Source organism: Martes martes (genome assembly GCF_963455335.1).
Source record: "Martes martes genome assembly, chromosome: 16".
Classification (NCBI taxonomy): domain Eukaryota; kingdom Metazoa; phylum Chordata; class Mammalia; order Carnivora; family Mustelidae; genus Martes; species Martes martes.
The window spans coordinates 27,250,692-27,267,027 of record NC_137904.1 but is presented as its reverse complement, the minus strand read 5'-3'; the positions used below and the strand labels follow the sequence as shown (position 1 = coordinate 27,267,027).

General features: G+C 58.4%; 1 protein-coding gene across 1 annotated transcript in view; it reads right to left on the bottom strand.

Annotated features, from left to right (window-relative positions):
* TMEM132E (transmembrane protein 132E) overlaps nucleotides 1-13,356 on the bottom strand; it is a gene marked incomplete at both ends in the record, with an annotated part of 51,107 nt that extends 37,751 nt beyond the window's left edge. The window contains one exon of the mRNA XM_080826101.1: nucleotides 13,290-13,356. Within this exon, the coding sequence (XP_080682227.1) occupies nucleotides 13,290-13,356 (67 nt within the window). The remainder of the gene's footprint in view (nucleotides 1-13,289) is intronic.
* Between the last annotated feature and the right edge of the window lie 2,980 nt (nucleotides 13,357-16,336).

The window sequence follows — 16,336 nt, the reverse complement described above, 5'->3', positions numbered from 1 at the left end:
CAGTGATTGTGGCAAAATGACAGGATGCCACTGCTGCCGCTGCGGCCATCCCCCAGAGTCCAGGGGAGGACCCTCTGCCACCCCGCTCTCCTGCACTTGGCCACCCTGGCCTGGGTTCTGTTGCACAGAAGGTGTCTGCATCCTTGCCCCACATCTGCCAGTGACTGCGTCGTCACTGCTGCATGACCACTGTTGGTCACAGCGCTGGGCGCGGAGCAGGTATGCAAACCATGGGCTGAACAAAAGTATCGTTACCATTTCCTGAGCACTTAACTACCAGCCGGGCGCTGCTCCAAGTGTATTACGTACATTAATTTATTCATTGCCACAACCCTATGAGATGGGTACTCTTGGTCTCCCATTCTATGGAAGTGGAAACTGAGCCACAGAACAGTGATGTAATTTTCCCGAGACCACAAAGTTAGGAGACGGCAGATGAGTGTGGGAAGGAAGGAAGGACAGGAAGGAAAGAAGGACAGAAGGGAAGGACAGGAAGGAAGGAAGGGAGAGAGGGAAGGAGGGAGGGAGGAAGGACAGAAAGGAAGGGAGCGTGGGAGGGAGGGAGAAATTGCTCTTTGGTCTATGTCATCCACTTAACTCTCAGAATCTCTCGTCCCAGCTGCAACCTGGGGAGAAAGGTGAAAGGAGGGAAAGATGCCACCTTTTTATTCTTTCATTCCATACAGAGGTACTGAGCATCTCCTGTGTGCCGGGCACCGATCCAGGTGCTGGGAATGAGTAGAGCAGTGAATAGGACAGCCAGGACCCAGCTCTCAGGAGCTCCCATCCCAAGGGGGGTGCCAGTCCCTGAGCCAGCAGACACGTAACTACACATCATATCAGGTGAAGAGAGACACTGGGGGGCAGAGTGAGGTGTAGGCAGCGCTAGTGTGGCTAGGGGATGGCCAGGGAGGGCCACTCTGGGACATGCATTTGAGTGGAGGCCTCAAAGGATGGGGGCATTGAGTCATACCTATTGGGGGGAAGAGGCCAGGTGAGGGGCAGCAAGGGTCGAGTCGCTGAGGCTTGGTGAGGATAGCGGAGGACAGGGTTGGGGGTGGGGCGAGCTGCTGAGAAGGAAGATACTGCCAGGAAAAGGGACAGATCATGCCAGCCTTGTCACCCACCATAAGGACTCTGGCTTTCCCTCTCAGGGAGGTGGAGGGCTCTGAGCAGGAGAGTGACTTGATCTGACACGTGGTTTATATGATTTCAGGACAAAGCAGGAAGGAAAATGGCCCCTGGGAGGCGACTGGGAGCCCCTGCACGGATAGGACACTGTAGCCAGGGCTGGGGAGGAGCTGGGTGGGCTCCTAGTGGGCAGGGAATCTCCTAGGACTGCATTTGAAAGGCCAGTGGCCCAGCCCGCCGGCCCCAGGGCCCCCAAAGGAAGCTCCCAGGGGGGAATTTGGTAGCGCCCTTGTGGAGCACCTAGCCCTGGCCTGTCCAGGACACCAGCCACACACACTCACTCTCTGCTCCACTACTGAGCAACAGAAATGGGGCTAGGGGGGATTGCCATGTGCTCCTACAGGAGTCAACCATAAGGGATTTCGAAGATTTAATACAGAAGTCAAAAGAAACAACGTAAAATAGCTCCTTACTAATTTTTATGCTGATTAAATGGAATGCTAACCTTTTATATATATTGGTTAAAATATATTTTGGAATATATTGGAATGATAACCTTTTGTATATGTTGGTTAAAATACATTAAAGTCCATTTCCCCTGTTTCTTTCTACTTCTTCTCGTGTGAGAACTAGGAAAATGTAACTTACACAGGTGGCTCAGGGGTCTATTTCCATGGGGCAGCCCTGATCCAGTACAGAAGCCCTGGTTTCAGAGACCTGGGCATTGAACTCCAGCGGGAGGAAGGCTCTGTCCGAGGCAGGTGGCTGGCAGAAAGAGCCCAGAGGCAGAGGAGGGACACGGCGGGAGGCTGGGGAGACAGGGGCCCCGTGGATGGTTTGGGTCATTTGAGGTGACCGCTAGGGGCTCATGATGAAGAAGAAACGGTCACAGCGACCTATACCAAATCCCGACTTTGCCGGCAGGATGAAGGAGCTCAGGGACCCTGCCCTCAACTCCCCTACATGATGGGTTTGTTTTTTTCCCTCCAGTCTGTAGAAGAAGAATCGTGAGACCCAAGAGGGAGACCAGGCAGCTCTGGGACGAGGGTCTGCACATGCTTTGGGCAGCAGGATGCATCAGAGTAAGTGTTTTAGGAACGCCCCGGGCTCCGCATCTATAACCCGAGACCTGATTTTTGGCCACGGCTCAGAACTACCGTGCAAGCAATGCATGCAGCCACAAGCCAGTACGACCCAGGCACTGCAGTGGGGTCAGCTGTGGGACCCAGGAATGCCTCCCGTGCCCCGGGGTGGGAATGGGGGCCCTGCAAGGTCTGTGGCTGCTTTCCTGGTTAAGGACACGAAGAGAAATGGAGGGAAGGCAGGAGAGGGGCTGGCTGCTGGCCACTGCTGTGTTTAAAACAGGCAGCATGTTGCTAGGAGGCATCAAGGGTAAGAAAAATAAGACCCCAAACAAAACAAAACAAAACAAAACAAAAAAACCCAACCACCGGAAAGCAGAGCTCCGGGAAGCCTTTGGCACCGTCTTAACCCGTGCTTCCCAGCAGCGAGGCCTGGCTTCAGGCAAGAAAGGAAGGACACAAACCAAGCCTACCACATTTACCGAGGTCTCCAGCAGGCCCACAGCTTTTGTTCTGGGCACTTCTATGCTTGAACCCTTGGAGTAGCCCCACCCCGGAGAGGTGATAGTATTACGCCCATTCTGCAGATGAAGAAGCTGAGGCTCAGGGTGATAGGCCGGTAAAAGCTTCTGGGTCACCCAGCTGTACTGCCGCAGGGCTGAGAGTCAAACCTACATTTGCGTGATCTGAAAAACCTACCACTGTTCTCTGAGCTGATGTGGCTCCTTCTGAGGATTTCCCGGAGCCCAAGGGCTGGCAGTGACCCCTGGGATCTGACCCCTTGGCTTCTGGCTGCCAGTTGGGCTGGGGAATGAGGAGGGAGGCTGGGTGTTTGTTGAAAATACTGAGGGAGATCTTGTCTCTCTCACTTCTCCTACCAGGCCGTGTTCTCCAGACTCCTGACACTCCTGGACCCCCAGGAGGTCAGAAATGGCTGTGGGTCTTAGGCGAGTCCCTTTGGCTCCCTGGGCCTTAGCTGCCAGGACAATCAAGGTAGCTCCAAACACCGAGGCTTAGGCTGCAGGCTTTGGACCTCACATCTGCTGTCAGATCTCAACAGAGGCAGCAACCAAGGAGTAGAAAGAAGTCAGGCCATGGGCGAGTGGCAGAGCCAGCCCTTAGCTCTGTCTCTCTGGTTCTAAGAGTGGACTCTTTGCCATAGGGTGGTGCTCTCATGATGGCTAGTGGTTACTTCCCATCCCCAGTGTCCTCACTCGACGGTGTCCTTCAGCATTGCTCCAACCTGCAAATTGCCCACAACCGAGTCATTGCAGAGAACCCTGCTTTGATCACATTACTCCTTCACTCCAGAACACTCAGTAACTCCCCAGGGCTCCATGGACATTGAATCAAAGTTCTGAGGGGTCTCAAAAGAGCATCCAGGTAAATAATTACCAACCATATACCCTGCATTTAGCCCCTGTCCTGCTACTCCTGCCCAGGCAGCCTTGGCTCTCCCTCGCTGGACTGAATTTGTAGGCCAAGAGCCATTTTTGCCCTGCATTTCTGTCCTCCCCAGGATAACAGACACATGGTAGATGTTGACTGATTAGTCTTCAGGGGCAGAACTCTCAAACCTCATTAAGGCCTCCTGAAGTGGTACCTCCTCCGTGAAGCCTGCCCTGATTTCTTGAATAGTTATGAGATTTCTCCCTCCATGACCCTCTTCATCCCTCCTGACGCACCTATGACCGCATTGTATCATAGTCTGCAGACGTAGCTCATCTGCCTGGGGTGACCCCTTAAAAGCCCCTCCAGGGACAGGCACCATATTTTCTTCATTTTTACATTTAACGCAGTGCCTGGTATATACTAGGAATATTAATAACAGTGGCATTGACAGCCATCATTCTGGGGCACTTAGTATGTGCCAGGCACTATTCTCAGTATCTGACATGAAACACGGACTCATTGATGTAATTATGATTAGAACTCTGGAAGTTGGGTACTTTCATAATCATTTGCAGATGGTAAACCAAGGCACAGAGTCACACAGGAAGGGACAAAGCCAGACAAGGTGGTTATACAGTCCAGAGCAGGGACGAGTGAGGGTAGAGGAGGAGAGCTATGAATATCAGGACTAAAACAAAACAGAACAAGGTCTACTCCTGGCTCCATGGGAAAGATTCCTGGTGCCCAGCCTATGGGGGTGGTGCATAGCAGGTGCTCAGTTAACAGAAGTGAGGTAATCAGATAATTCCATAGGTGCTCTGACACAGGCTTGTGGTCAGTGAGGGCTGGGCTGGAGGAGGGTTGCAGGGCCCGAGTGGGGAGGCTAGTCTCCTGCACGATGCCAGTGCCCCCACTGCTCACCCGACCACCTCCCCCAGCTCCAGCCTCCCTTCTCCTGTGTTTCAGACCTCTCATGCATGGGGCAGGCGGCTGGCCGTTTTTCTCCTGCCGAGAACAGCCACAGAAAATTGAGATCATTTCTCTGCTGTGTTGGCAGCTGAGAAAATGGTAATTTTTCCTATTTTCAATCCAAGAGTTCCTTCCCATTGGACAAAGGCCCCATACCATCTCGCTCTCCCCAGAGAGGGATAGGGCTGGTGAGGGTGTGATTCCCCACTCCCTGCCCCCCGCCACCCTGGCTCAGGTCACCTCCCTGCCTAAGAGGCGTGGGCTGCACTGATCCTGCAGCGGCAGGGGGCTTGACCGAGCACTTGCAGACATAAAACAGGGACAGGCAGAGAGGTCAAAGCAACAGGTAATCTGGAGTCACTGCAGGGCGCTCAGGGATCCAGGGAAATGGGTTTTGCTTTCCCTGCACACAATCTGGCTGCCATCCTTCCCAAATCAGTGGTGTAAGATTGCTGTCCAAACAAGCGCCTATAACCCCCCTTGCTCCTGAAGAGAATTTTTTGCAAAAGGAGATAATTAGTTAAAAAAAAAAAATCAGAATCTGTGAAATAAGCCGAAGCTAGCTTAGCATCCCAAATCCCCCAGCTGAGAAGAAGGCACTGGCATCTGGCTCCCACCATGGAGGCGATGGTGAGGGTTTGGGCAAGATGAGGCCGAGGAAGAACCCAGGGCTGCAGCCCCGTTTTATAGACAAGCAGTCCAAGCCCATTGGAAGAGGCCTGGACAGCCACATGGCTGGCTGGGCAGGGCTGGACATCAGCTTGGCCCCTCCTTGGGTGGTCTCTGCTGCAGTGGGGCCCCGGTGTGCCCTGCTCCTTTCCCACTACCATGGGGTAGCCATGGGGCATCAGGAAAGGAGGCCACAGCCAGGACTGTGAGGGTCAGTGGGCTAAAGGGAGCAGACAGAGGCCCCCTCCTGTGGCCCTGGGTTGGGGGGTGGGGAGCAGTCCCTGACCCTGCAGTTTCTGAAGCTCTGCAAGCTTGCAACAGTGGGTCAGCTCGGGTCACCCTTGCTCTAAACCCTGCTATGGCTCCCCCTTTCACTGAGCCTACAAAGCCATGTTCTTACAAGAGCCTCCCTCTCCTCCACCCGTTTCCCCAACCCTCCTCTTCTCATGAGTCCAGTTCCTCCGGCCTCCGCCCCTCTGGCGGTCCTCGCTGTGTCAGAATGGTCAAGTCCACTCCTGCCCTTGGGCTGCCATCGGCAATATTTGCATACTTGGTGTGGTCCCCACCCCTGCGAGTGTGCTTAATGACACTTATCAGGCGAGAGCATTCATTCTGTACTGCACAACCCCTCCGAACACACACACATTCCCAATGTCCCTTATCCTACCGTTTATATTTTCCGTAACCTCCTTTGCCTTCTAACAGATAATTCACTTATTGAATGTATGTATGTATTACTTGCTGTCTGCCTTCCACCACACCTTCCACCAGAATACAGACTCCTGAATGCACAGAATGTGCTATATTCCCTGAAGATGGGAAGTGCCTGGAACAGTGCCTGGTCCACAGTAACCACCAACTGAATGGAGTTGACTCTGGAGTGGAGTCACTGACGGAGTGACAGGGAAGGTGTCTCCGTGTGCAAGTATGTGCACAAGGGTACATTCATTGACCCATCTGACAAATCACTGGATGTCTATTTTATTCCGGATGTCCCAGTAGACCCTGGGAGTATAGTGGCAGGGAGGAGCCACACACCATCCAGGTCCACTCAGGCTAGTGGCCCGCAGGGAGGTCACACAATGCAGTTACACACAGGGCAAATCGGCAAAGAGTTGCAGAAGGTAATGGGTCCTTGCCCACCTGAGAATCAGGGTGGGTCTCCAAGAGGAGGTGTGGTTACATTCAGACCTGAAGGCTGACTAGGAGACAGGTATGGGACGGTATTCTGGTGAGAGGCCACACCATGCACAGAGGGGCACCATTCATTCAAGGGATGAAAGAAGCCTAGAGAGCAAGGGGGAGAGGGGCTCGAGAGGAGGGGGGACTCACTCAGGTGTATGGGTCCACGTGTCTGTCTGTCCATGTCTGTGCTTATCCTCTGTACGTGTGAGATGGGGAGGTAAATGACAAGACTTCCGTAGTCAGGGTCCGAAAATGTGACTTCAAGAGTTGGTGTGGCGAGGACTCCGCAGAGCCTCGGTTTTGCTCTCTGTAAAATGGGGATCTGCTGCGGAGATCCAGCGAAAAGGTGGATCTGAACTCCAAGGAGCCGTTCAAGCTTTCAAGCGTGTCCGGCTGTGCCCATGAGTGTGTGGGTGTGCATGCAAGTGTGTGCCTGTGCCGTGAGCTCCCAGAGACACTGTTCTCCTGCCGTGACAAGTCTGCTGTATCATCCGTACCAAGCCGCCAAAAATATACTCGCTCCTGGCCCAGCACCATGCTCTCCAACAGCCCCGGTGGCGGTGGGGAGCGGAGGACGAGGCCTGCAAGGTGGGGCCCTATGCTTCTGGGCAGAGGGGGCCTCTCATCTCTCACTCTCAGACTGTCACCATGCAAGGGGACAGAGGCCACCTCTGAGGACTAGGGCTGTGCCTCTCCCATCAGACTGGGGCCTCTCTGGCATGAGACTGTGTCCCCCTTGTCATACCGGGCACTTCTCGGGGGCAGAAGCCGTTTTCCCTTCTGTTTCTCCCTCAGAAAAACAGGGAGGTTGGCACTCAGTGTGGCTGTGGCTCATTCAGTGTGAGGGCTGGCACCCTCTGGGGCTGTGCCCCTGGGCAGGGCTTCAGGGTTCAGGGGACCCTGGCTGCCAGGGGACCACCATGTGGGGTCTGATGCAGTTCGGACCTGGATTCTTGGATGGAGATGCCTCTGGAAGCCTCGACTATTGTGACTGTCATCCCACTTATCCAGGTGAGCCTGGGCACACTGTTCTCCCGGCTCTGCGGGCCCCGAGGTAACGGGCCTACGACACGGACGAAAGCTGCAGAATCCACCAGCAAGCCCACGTCTTGCTTCCTGCGTCCGGTCCGGTGTGGACAGAACAGGAAATGTCCCTCAAGAGAAGAGAGCAACCCATTGTCCATCCTCTCAGGCCAAAAAGGTGTGGGCAAGAATGTGGGAAGAGAATGCAGGAGGGATTCAAGGGCTGATAAAAAGCAGAACTTTCCAAAAGCAGGTAATCCTCTAGATAATTTAGGCAAAAAGCGATTTTCTTCAATTACTTTTTTTTTTTTTTTACCTTTTTCTGCCCTGAGTTCCTTATTCTCACATTCACTCCTTCCTGCACCAAGTCCTGAGTACCAGGCAGGCACGTCTGTCTCCCACTCCATCCAGCCCACGGAGGTGGAAGTGTGGGCATGGGGGACCAGGAGAGGTGGGGCTAAAAGGGGGAAACATGACCGAAGAAAGGAGAACATGACTTCTGGCCTCTCCACCTGTGTTCCCAGAGCAGCTTGTCCCCTGTCTGTTACTGTGCTGGCCTCCCCGGCCCAGTGCCTCCCTCCCCAGGGCGGGCCGTTTGTCTCCCAGAGACCAGTGTGGTAGCTAGCCCCGTGTTGGCGCTCTCTGACACATTGCCCCATCCTTGGGGACAGCTGGAGTACGGCAGAGCTGGCTGAATTGATGGTCAGGGGCCCACTTCTCATGTTAAAAGACAGAAAAGGAATCTAGAAAAAGAAATTCATCTTAAAAAAAAAAAAAACACAACGCCCCACAACTGGCTCATTAATCTCTTATTAAAATTCTGTGCTAAGTGCTGGCAAGGAAGAAGTAAGGAGGACCCTGGGGAGGGAATGGGGAGAAAGAAACAGATTCCCTTGTTAGCACCTGCTGTGGGCATCCGTGGAGGGAGGCCCCGCATCGGGTGGAGACACATAAGGGACGAAACAGCAGGCTTGTCCATCACAAGAGATGTGGAAGGGGGCATGCTGGGCACCGTCCCCTGCTTAGCAGAGGAGGAAAGAACTCAGAGAGGAAGATAGCTTTACTGTAGTTGCACAGCAAGTGGATGACAAAGTTAGGACTTGAGCCCCTGTCTCCTGTCTCCTAGGGACTCCGATTTCAAACTGCCTTGAATTTCAGAACCTGGGCATTTTTCTGGTCTCCTCCACTGGACTTCGAGCTCATGACAGAGAGCTGAAGACCAAGTCCGGAGCCCCACCACACTCCCCCGTAGTGCTCGCCAAGGTCTATTACCACCCCTGGTGGTTGCCTATCCTGACTGGTTGGGACTTGAGGCTGGCTTGAGGCCAGAAGTGCATCTTTGCACAAAGCCCTCGTGAGATGGGATAGCAGAGGTGGCAGGGGTGTCTGTGGAGTGGCCTGGAGCCGACCACCAATCCAGGAATCCCCTCTGGGCTCCAGTGCGGGTTCTGATTCCAGAACACACGGGCAGGGTGACCTTGGCCAGTCCCGTCCCCTCTCCCAGCGCCCACGCCCCCATCTGCATGAAGGTTGGGGTGGGGCTCTGTGTGGGTCTTTCAGCTTCCGATTGTGGATGGACATCACCATATGCAGTGCAGCAAAGCCAGCCCTTCCTCTACTCCCACCATGTAAGCCCCCCACGTGCCTGCCCCAGGTGGGCGGGCAGACCCTGGTGGTGGGAGTTGGTGCCTCTAAGGTTCTGTATTTCTGCAGCCTCATGGGCACTCACCGCCCATCTCAGGTCTGGGGGCCATCAGTTCCAGACTGGCCCCCCAGCGAGGGTCTAGGAGATGGCCACGTCCTCCACTCATGTTCCAATGTGGCCTTACCCCGTACAGCCAAGCACTGAGTTATCCTCAGGATCTAATAAAGCTTCTGCCACCAAGTTTATAACACATCCCCACCTACTGGTCTTAAATGTAACCGGGCTGTGTTGTGGTGTAGGGCTCCGTGTGGCCAGCAGGAAGATGGGTGTGTGTGCTTGCAGGGGTGGGGGGGTGGGAGGGCGTGTTTCTCCTCACTCCCAGCAGTGAGGGGACGTCCCAAGGGATAGTGCTGACCCTGTTCTGCTGTGGTCCCTCCTGCCTCTCCAAAGGATCCCAGAGTTTGGGTCATCAGTGGGGTGGGAAGAGCATGGACCCAAGCCACCAGGGAAACTCGAGGTTGCCAGGTTGCCTGTAGGGACACATGCATCTGAGGTCATGTAGTCAGAATGCCATGGGACCCTACATTCGCCTGGGGAGCAATGTTACTCATGTCACTCCAGGTGTGTGTCTCCTGTATATTTCCCTCAAGAGGGTGTGGCATGGCTCTGTCCCATTCCTTTGCTCTTTCCCAGTGTCTCTCCCTAGCTCCTCCCTGTCCCAACTTCTGCCCCATGTCCCAGAACTCCCTTTTCAATTGCCACAGGGAGCCCCCCCCACCCACGGAGCTGTCATCCCACCGCCATTCATTTCTTCAGAGCGCCTACTATGTGTCACAGACTGCAGAATGGGGCAAGAATGAAGAACGGATGGCACCCGCTCTCAATGCAAGGATGTGGACACCAGGAGGGGTGCACACATGAATATCCCCACGCACACCCTGCACACATGCGTGCGCACACACTGTGGCTCCAGCGGGGGGGTGGGGAGTGCTGGGAAGGTGGCACAAAGAGCACTTGCTTCTGTTACAGGGTGGGGGTCGCCGGTGGGAAGCCAAGGGGGAAGAGAGTCAGGCTCCCTGGGGGAAATGAGGTTGGAATTGGGTTTTGATGGCTGGGTTAAGAACTGGAGGCTGGTATTCCGGGGGGTGGGGTTGCTGGGCGCAAAAGCAGAGAAGCAGGAAGGTGAGGAGAGGGATACCTCCTAAGACACATGGATGATGCTGGGCAGGCAGTGCCCGCCCCCGAGGGCAGATCGAGATGAGATTGTATAGGGCCTTTGATTCTCTGGGCCAAAGACAGATCCTTGATTCTATAGGCAGCAGAGAGCCAGTGAAGGTTACCGAGTAGGAGGCTGACATTACCGGCTCGACCACAGACTTCACCAGCACCCTGCCCCCCTACACTCCCATTCACACTAAAAATGGAGCAGAAAGCCTTCCCAAAGACCAGATGCAGGAAAGTGGCCTTCTCAGATGTTCTCTGGCAGAAGCCTGGAGATCGAGAGGGGAGTCCGGGCTCCCACCCCACAAGCTGAGCTGGGCCCTGAAAGGTAGCAGGGCTCTGTTCACATATGGTACCTGCCCAGTAGTTCCAGCAGAAAGTGAGAAAGGGGAGGGAGGGGGGCCACACGGCTTGTGGAAGTTGGGGGACATGAGGGAGACAGCCCAAGGTCACCCTGCCCGATGGTGCCAGAGTCAGTCAGACAGCAACCCAGGCTATTTGGCTCAGTCTGGCTGTGTGGTCAGAAGCCTGTGGGCTCAGTAGCTTGCCGGAGAACCAAACCCTGCAACTCCTCCCTCCCCAACCCCGGCTTCTTTGAAGAGCCCAGAGATCCCAACCAAAAGCTAGCTTGAAGTGTGGCAAAATCCTTTTCTTGACAGAGGAATGGTTTGGGTGGGTGGATATCAGGCAGCCTTGAAGGTGGAAGGTCCAGGGAATATGGGTTTTATTGGGGGGTGAGGGGAAGAACTTCTGTGATTCTGGCCTTATCCATCTCCGGGGGGGGGGCGTCCCCTAAGCTTTGAGCATCTGCTGGTACCCTTCCTTGAGGAAGGGGAGACTGAGGCATGGGATGGGGACTCAGGGAAGGAACTCGGAAGGGGAGCTGGACCAGCCCTGGGTCCTGTGGGTATCAGCACTGTGGTAAGAGCTGTTTGCATGGAGGGACAGTGGAGAATAAGCCCACGGGTCTGCCTCCACCACTCCGGGACTAACCGGGCACAGGGAAGACACAGACATCTAAGGAGAAAACGAAGCAGACTGCTAACACTCCAGAGAAGCAAGCGCAAGGACAGCCAGGCCCTACTGGGGCTGGATCTTAGGAAGCAGGCAGGATTCTGGCACAGGAGGGAAGAGAAAGGATCTTTAATGCCAGGCTTGAGGGGTCGGGAAGCTGGGCAGTGGGAACCTAATAGGAGCCCCTGCGCTGCCCCCAAGTGGGGCCATGGCTGGGGTTTAGAACAGAAGCTGGGCAACAAGGCACAAGACTCGGAGGGGGGCAGAACCACGCCTAGCCCCACGACGGAGCTCAGTTTCCTCCAGCTAGGCACCCAGACCCCCTGCTTAGCAGGGCCCAGTCCCAGGCTCAGCCCCTGCAGCTCCAGGGCGCAGAAGTGCAGAGCCCACAACCCCACCCCCTCCCCGCCCTAAGTCTTGCACACGGAGGGGAGAATTCTGGTTCCCAGCTGCATTCCCCCTGCTCCCACCCCCTCCTGCTGCCCTGCCCATTCTTCTGATAAAGAACTGAGCTTGGCTGGGTCTGGTGGTGAATTGAACTCAAAACCGCTCTCATTCCAGGGTCACCCCCAGCCGGGAAGAACCAATCCACCCTAGAGGGAGGTCAGCCTGTTCCCCACCCCCTCCTAGCCCCAGGACCTTAGATTCGGGGAGCCGATTCCTTTCTTTATTCTTCCACCTTGAGAAAGCGCCTTGGTCAGGGTGAGGGGCAGCTGGTTAGAGGCTGTGGGCGTGGGCAAGGGGAGCTTAGAGCTTGGGCAGGCTCCTCAGGACCGGGCAGATGTGGGCAAAAGCTGAGCGCGACCTATCCAGGGTCCTCCATCAATGCGCAGAGCCTACTGCTCTCTCCATCTAAGTCCCTCTCCAGCCTGTCCAGGCTCACCCCTCAGCACGGGGTTAACAAAGCTTTCCCTGCCGACGCCCGTTAGGGAAATGTGTCCCAGGTCTGTGGGCTTCAGGTTGGGAGGGGGCAGAGGGCCTCTCTTCTCCATTCTCTTCCTCCGCCCCAGCTCTCTCCCTCCCTAATCGGTCAGCACCCTCGCCTCCTGGAGCGCCTCCAGCTTGCAGAAGGCCCGCTGCAGCCTCCTCCCGTCGGATCGGAGTTCCCACCGTGGGGGGCTGTTCAGAGACCCTCTGTCCCCTACCCGTATTCCTGCTGTCCCACTGCCAGAGCGCGCCAACCCCGGGCCCTCCCTCTCCCACCCCCTTTCCCGCGGAGCCCCGGGCGAGCCCAGGGAGCAGACGCAACAGATTGCAGAACGCGAGAGCGCGGAGCCCGCTCCTTCCGCGCGCCGCCCGCCGCCCCGGCCTGCGCCCGTGGCCCAGACCCCCGCGGCCCAGACCCCCGCCCTCCGGGCTCGGCTAAGCCGGCCATTTAGATGCAGCTCACAGGACGGCGGGCGGCGAGCGGCGAGCGGCGAGCCGCCGCGGCTCCCCGGGCCCCTGTCAGTCCACTTCCTTCCCGAGGACCGCCGCAGGAAGCGAGGCGGCGGGCGGCGCGGCCCGGTACCGGCCTGCGCACCAGGCGCGGAGAAGACACGATCCCCGCGGACCCAAACGGCCCCCAGCCCCGCCGGCTGCGGGGGTGGGAGTGCAAGGAGGGGCGGCCCGGACGCGATCTAGCGGATCCCTTGGATCCCCGCAGATTTCCGTGGGCGGACACGCCCCCAGACTCTTGGGTTTGGACCCTTCTTCCTAACCAGGAAAGCACTGGAGTGTCCCCCCCACCCCCGCCCTTTTCCGGGGCCGGGCTCTGTCCCCAGGGCGGGGCTCGCAGCCTCCGCTCCCGCCAAAGGGCTGGGGGACCTGGAGGTAACTCGAGCTGCAGCCCGAGATGCCAGGCTGGGAGCAGCGGCTGCGAGTCCGGGGTGGGGGCTCGCCTTTCTCTAGTCTCCCCTGTGCCCCCTCCAGCGGCGCCCGCCGCATCTCCACTTCCGAGTCCGTGCCGCGACACTTACCGTGGGCGAGCAGCGCCGAGAGGCAGAGCAGGGCGGCGCCGCCGCGGCCCGACATCCTTGGGGCCATGGCCGAGGAGGGAGCGGGAAGGGGCCCAAGGGGCAATAGTCGTCGATGACTTGGCCCCAGGCTGGGTTCGGTCACATCCAACTCAGGGCGGTCGTGGCGTCCGAATGTCTCTGCTGTAGCTCTGGGGACCAGGGAGTGCAATTCGGGGACACTTTGAGGGGAGGGGGCGTCCCAGGCGCCGCCGGCTACACCCTCGGAGCTGGTAGGGGCGCAGCTCCGGGCGGGAGGAGCCTCCACCTCCCGGGGCTGGTGCCCCCTGCAGGATCTGTGCGGCGAGGGGGGAGCCGCACGTGCGGTCCCGGAGCCCAGTGGCCACCGGCGTCTCGGGGACTGACTAGAGCCAAGTGCTGGATCCCCCAGCCCCGAGGCCCAGCTCCAATCTGAACTCGCCGGAGGGTGCAGATTTCCGAGGCAAGCCCCAGTTCCTTCGGTGTCGGTAGTAACCCCACATAGATAGCGCGGCTTCCTTCCTCCAAGCGCCCTGCAGCAGCCCCAGCATAAAAATCCCAGGTTAGGAGCAAATGAACGCTTTCTTTCGCAAAGAAAGAGAAAATCCAGGCAACTTTAATCCATCTGGAGCAGGAAAAGTTTCCGTGCAGTGATGAGACTGGCAACGCGGGTCGCCGCCACCCCAGGCGACGCCGGGACAAAATGCCCGAGGCGGGCGGCCCGCGGCTCGTCCCCTCGCAGAGCTCGCTGCACGGCTCCAGCGCGCTCTCCAGTCTCGACCAGGGCCCGGGCTCCACGCAAGCTGGCTCAGCGCCGCCTGCTCGGGCAGCGGCTCCGCGGCTGGGGCGCGGGTGGTGCGGTCGGAACCGGCTGCCCCATGGAGACCCGGCCTGGAGAAGCGGGGAAGCGGGACAGCCGGCTAATGCGCCGGACCCGCGCCCTCCCTGCCTGGGGCGCCGACTCCAGCCTCCCCGCCGTCAGCCGTAGTAGGATGGCTAGGGGCTCGGCCAGCCCGCGGCGGCTCCGGGCCGTCCCCCTCTCCTCCCAGGTCTCGCTGTCTCAGCAGAGGGGCGCGCAGCTCCGCCTCGCTCCTCGCCTCCCCCGGGGGGAACCTGCACAAACCTTGAACTTTTGCGGGGTTCAGAGTCTCCGACGTCTCCGTCTCCCCGCCGCCCCCGCCCTGCCCCCGGACGCCCGCTCGCCCGCTGTCTTGGTGCAGCTGGGCATCGGTTTCCTCTCTCTCGGAGTCAGTTTGGGCGAGCGGAACGCCGCGCCAGCCGGGGCTGCGGGCTGCGAGACCCGGGCGCCACGCCAGGGGCCGGGGCACCCGGCGCCCGCGCAACCCGCGGCCAGGGAGGCGGCAGCTGGTGCCTAGGGGGCCGAGCGGAGAGGAGGTGCCGGCAGGGGGGCCGGCTCCCCATGGACGTGTGTGGGGGGCGAAGAATCAAGGAGCAAAAAGCGAGAGGAGGTGGAGGGAGCCACAGTTGCACGAAGCCGCCGCCGCCGCCGCTGCCTCCTCGGCGCTCGCGCCGGCTGCTCCGCCGTAAATGACTCGAGAGAGACACACACACTCGCGCCCGCCCGCCCTCCTCCCCCGTCCGGGATTCAGCGCCCACCCCGGCAGTAGCGGGCGCCGAGGCGGGCGCGCTCGCTCCCTTCCCCTCCCCTCCCCTCCCAGATTCCCCGTGGTCACGTGGGCCCGGAGCGCGCGGCCCACGACTCGCGCGCTTCGGAGCCCCCCCTCCCACGCCGTTTCCCCCCTCCCCGGTCCACGTGTCCATTCCGCATTCCCAGCCTGGGGGCGCGCGCGGCTCCTTAATGAGACTCGGGCCGCGGCAGACCTAGCGATTCTGTCCGCCTCTCTTTTATGTTTTATTTTTCTTCCCCATTGTAGGCTATCGCTGGGGCCCGAGTAGGGCCGGCCGGCTGCGGTGGGCATTTTCCCCGGGGTAGACGCCACCGCAGCCACCGATGTCCCTCTTCAAAGGAAGCACGCTCCTCGCCAGGCGCCGGCGGTGCTTTACAGCCGCTCTGCCCGAGGCGCGGGTAGGGGGCACCCTACCCCCACCCCCAGAGTCTCTGGGGGTACTGGCTGGGAATCCACCGAGCTGTCGCGCCCAGCCCTTCCGCCGCGCGGGAGCTCGCCGGCTCGGCTTCCTTTGGGATGGATCCCGGGAGCAGCTGGGGAAAAACCCGTCCGTTGCTGGGGGTGGGGGGCGGAGAGGGAGGGACGCGCCTTCCTACAGGTTGTTTTGCAAGCCTTTAAAGGGATATGGGGGGGGGGTGAGGAACTGCCCCTCCTGCACACTCACCCAGGCACCTGCTGACGAGGGGGAGGGGTGGCTGGGGTGGCGTTCTTTCCCACCGTCAGGCCGGTTCCATTAGAGCGCAACCCAGATCAGACCCGACAAGTCAACCGTCAACCGTCAGCCAGGCGTTCGATCAATGGCAATGATTTTATAACATCCTTGGGTATCCTGCCCCAAACCCCAGGGGCCGCATCTCAATCCCACTCAACTCGGGACAGACAGGGTCTTCAATCCTATAGACATCGCTCTTATGGGGGAAGGGGGCGGTGGCCATGGATCTTGAGGGTCACTCTCTCAACCAGTCTGAGAGTGTGGGGTGAGGTAGGTCGGAGCAAGGCCAGCTGGGGTGCTCTGTCTCTGCCCACCCCCATCCCCCCATGTACCTGACTCTGCCCCAGACTTCTTGGCCCTGTGAGTTTCCTTTTCAACCAGGAAAGTGACATTTTCTTTTTGGAAAATAGGCTTGGACGTTCCTGGAAGCCTCCCTCCTCCCTGGCTGCTGGCTGTTGCTGCCTCAGCTTAGAACTGGGGCCTGCGGAGAACTGCTGGCGCCCTTCCCCCACCCCCACATCTGTCTGGAGCTCTGAGGTGCAGCTAGGGAGAGCTGGCCGGGCTCTGGGAGGCCCTCGGGATGAAAGGTGCTGGTCGTCAAGGAAGATGATTCTCATTAAGCCCCTAATGCCTGATAGCAATTAATGTCACCCAAGGGCTTATTAACCATC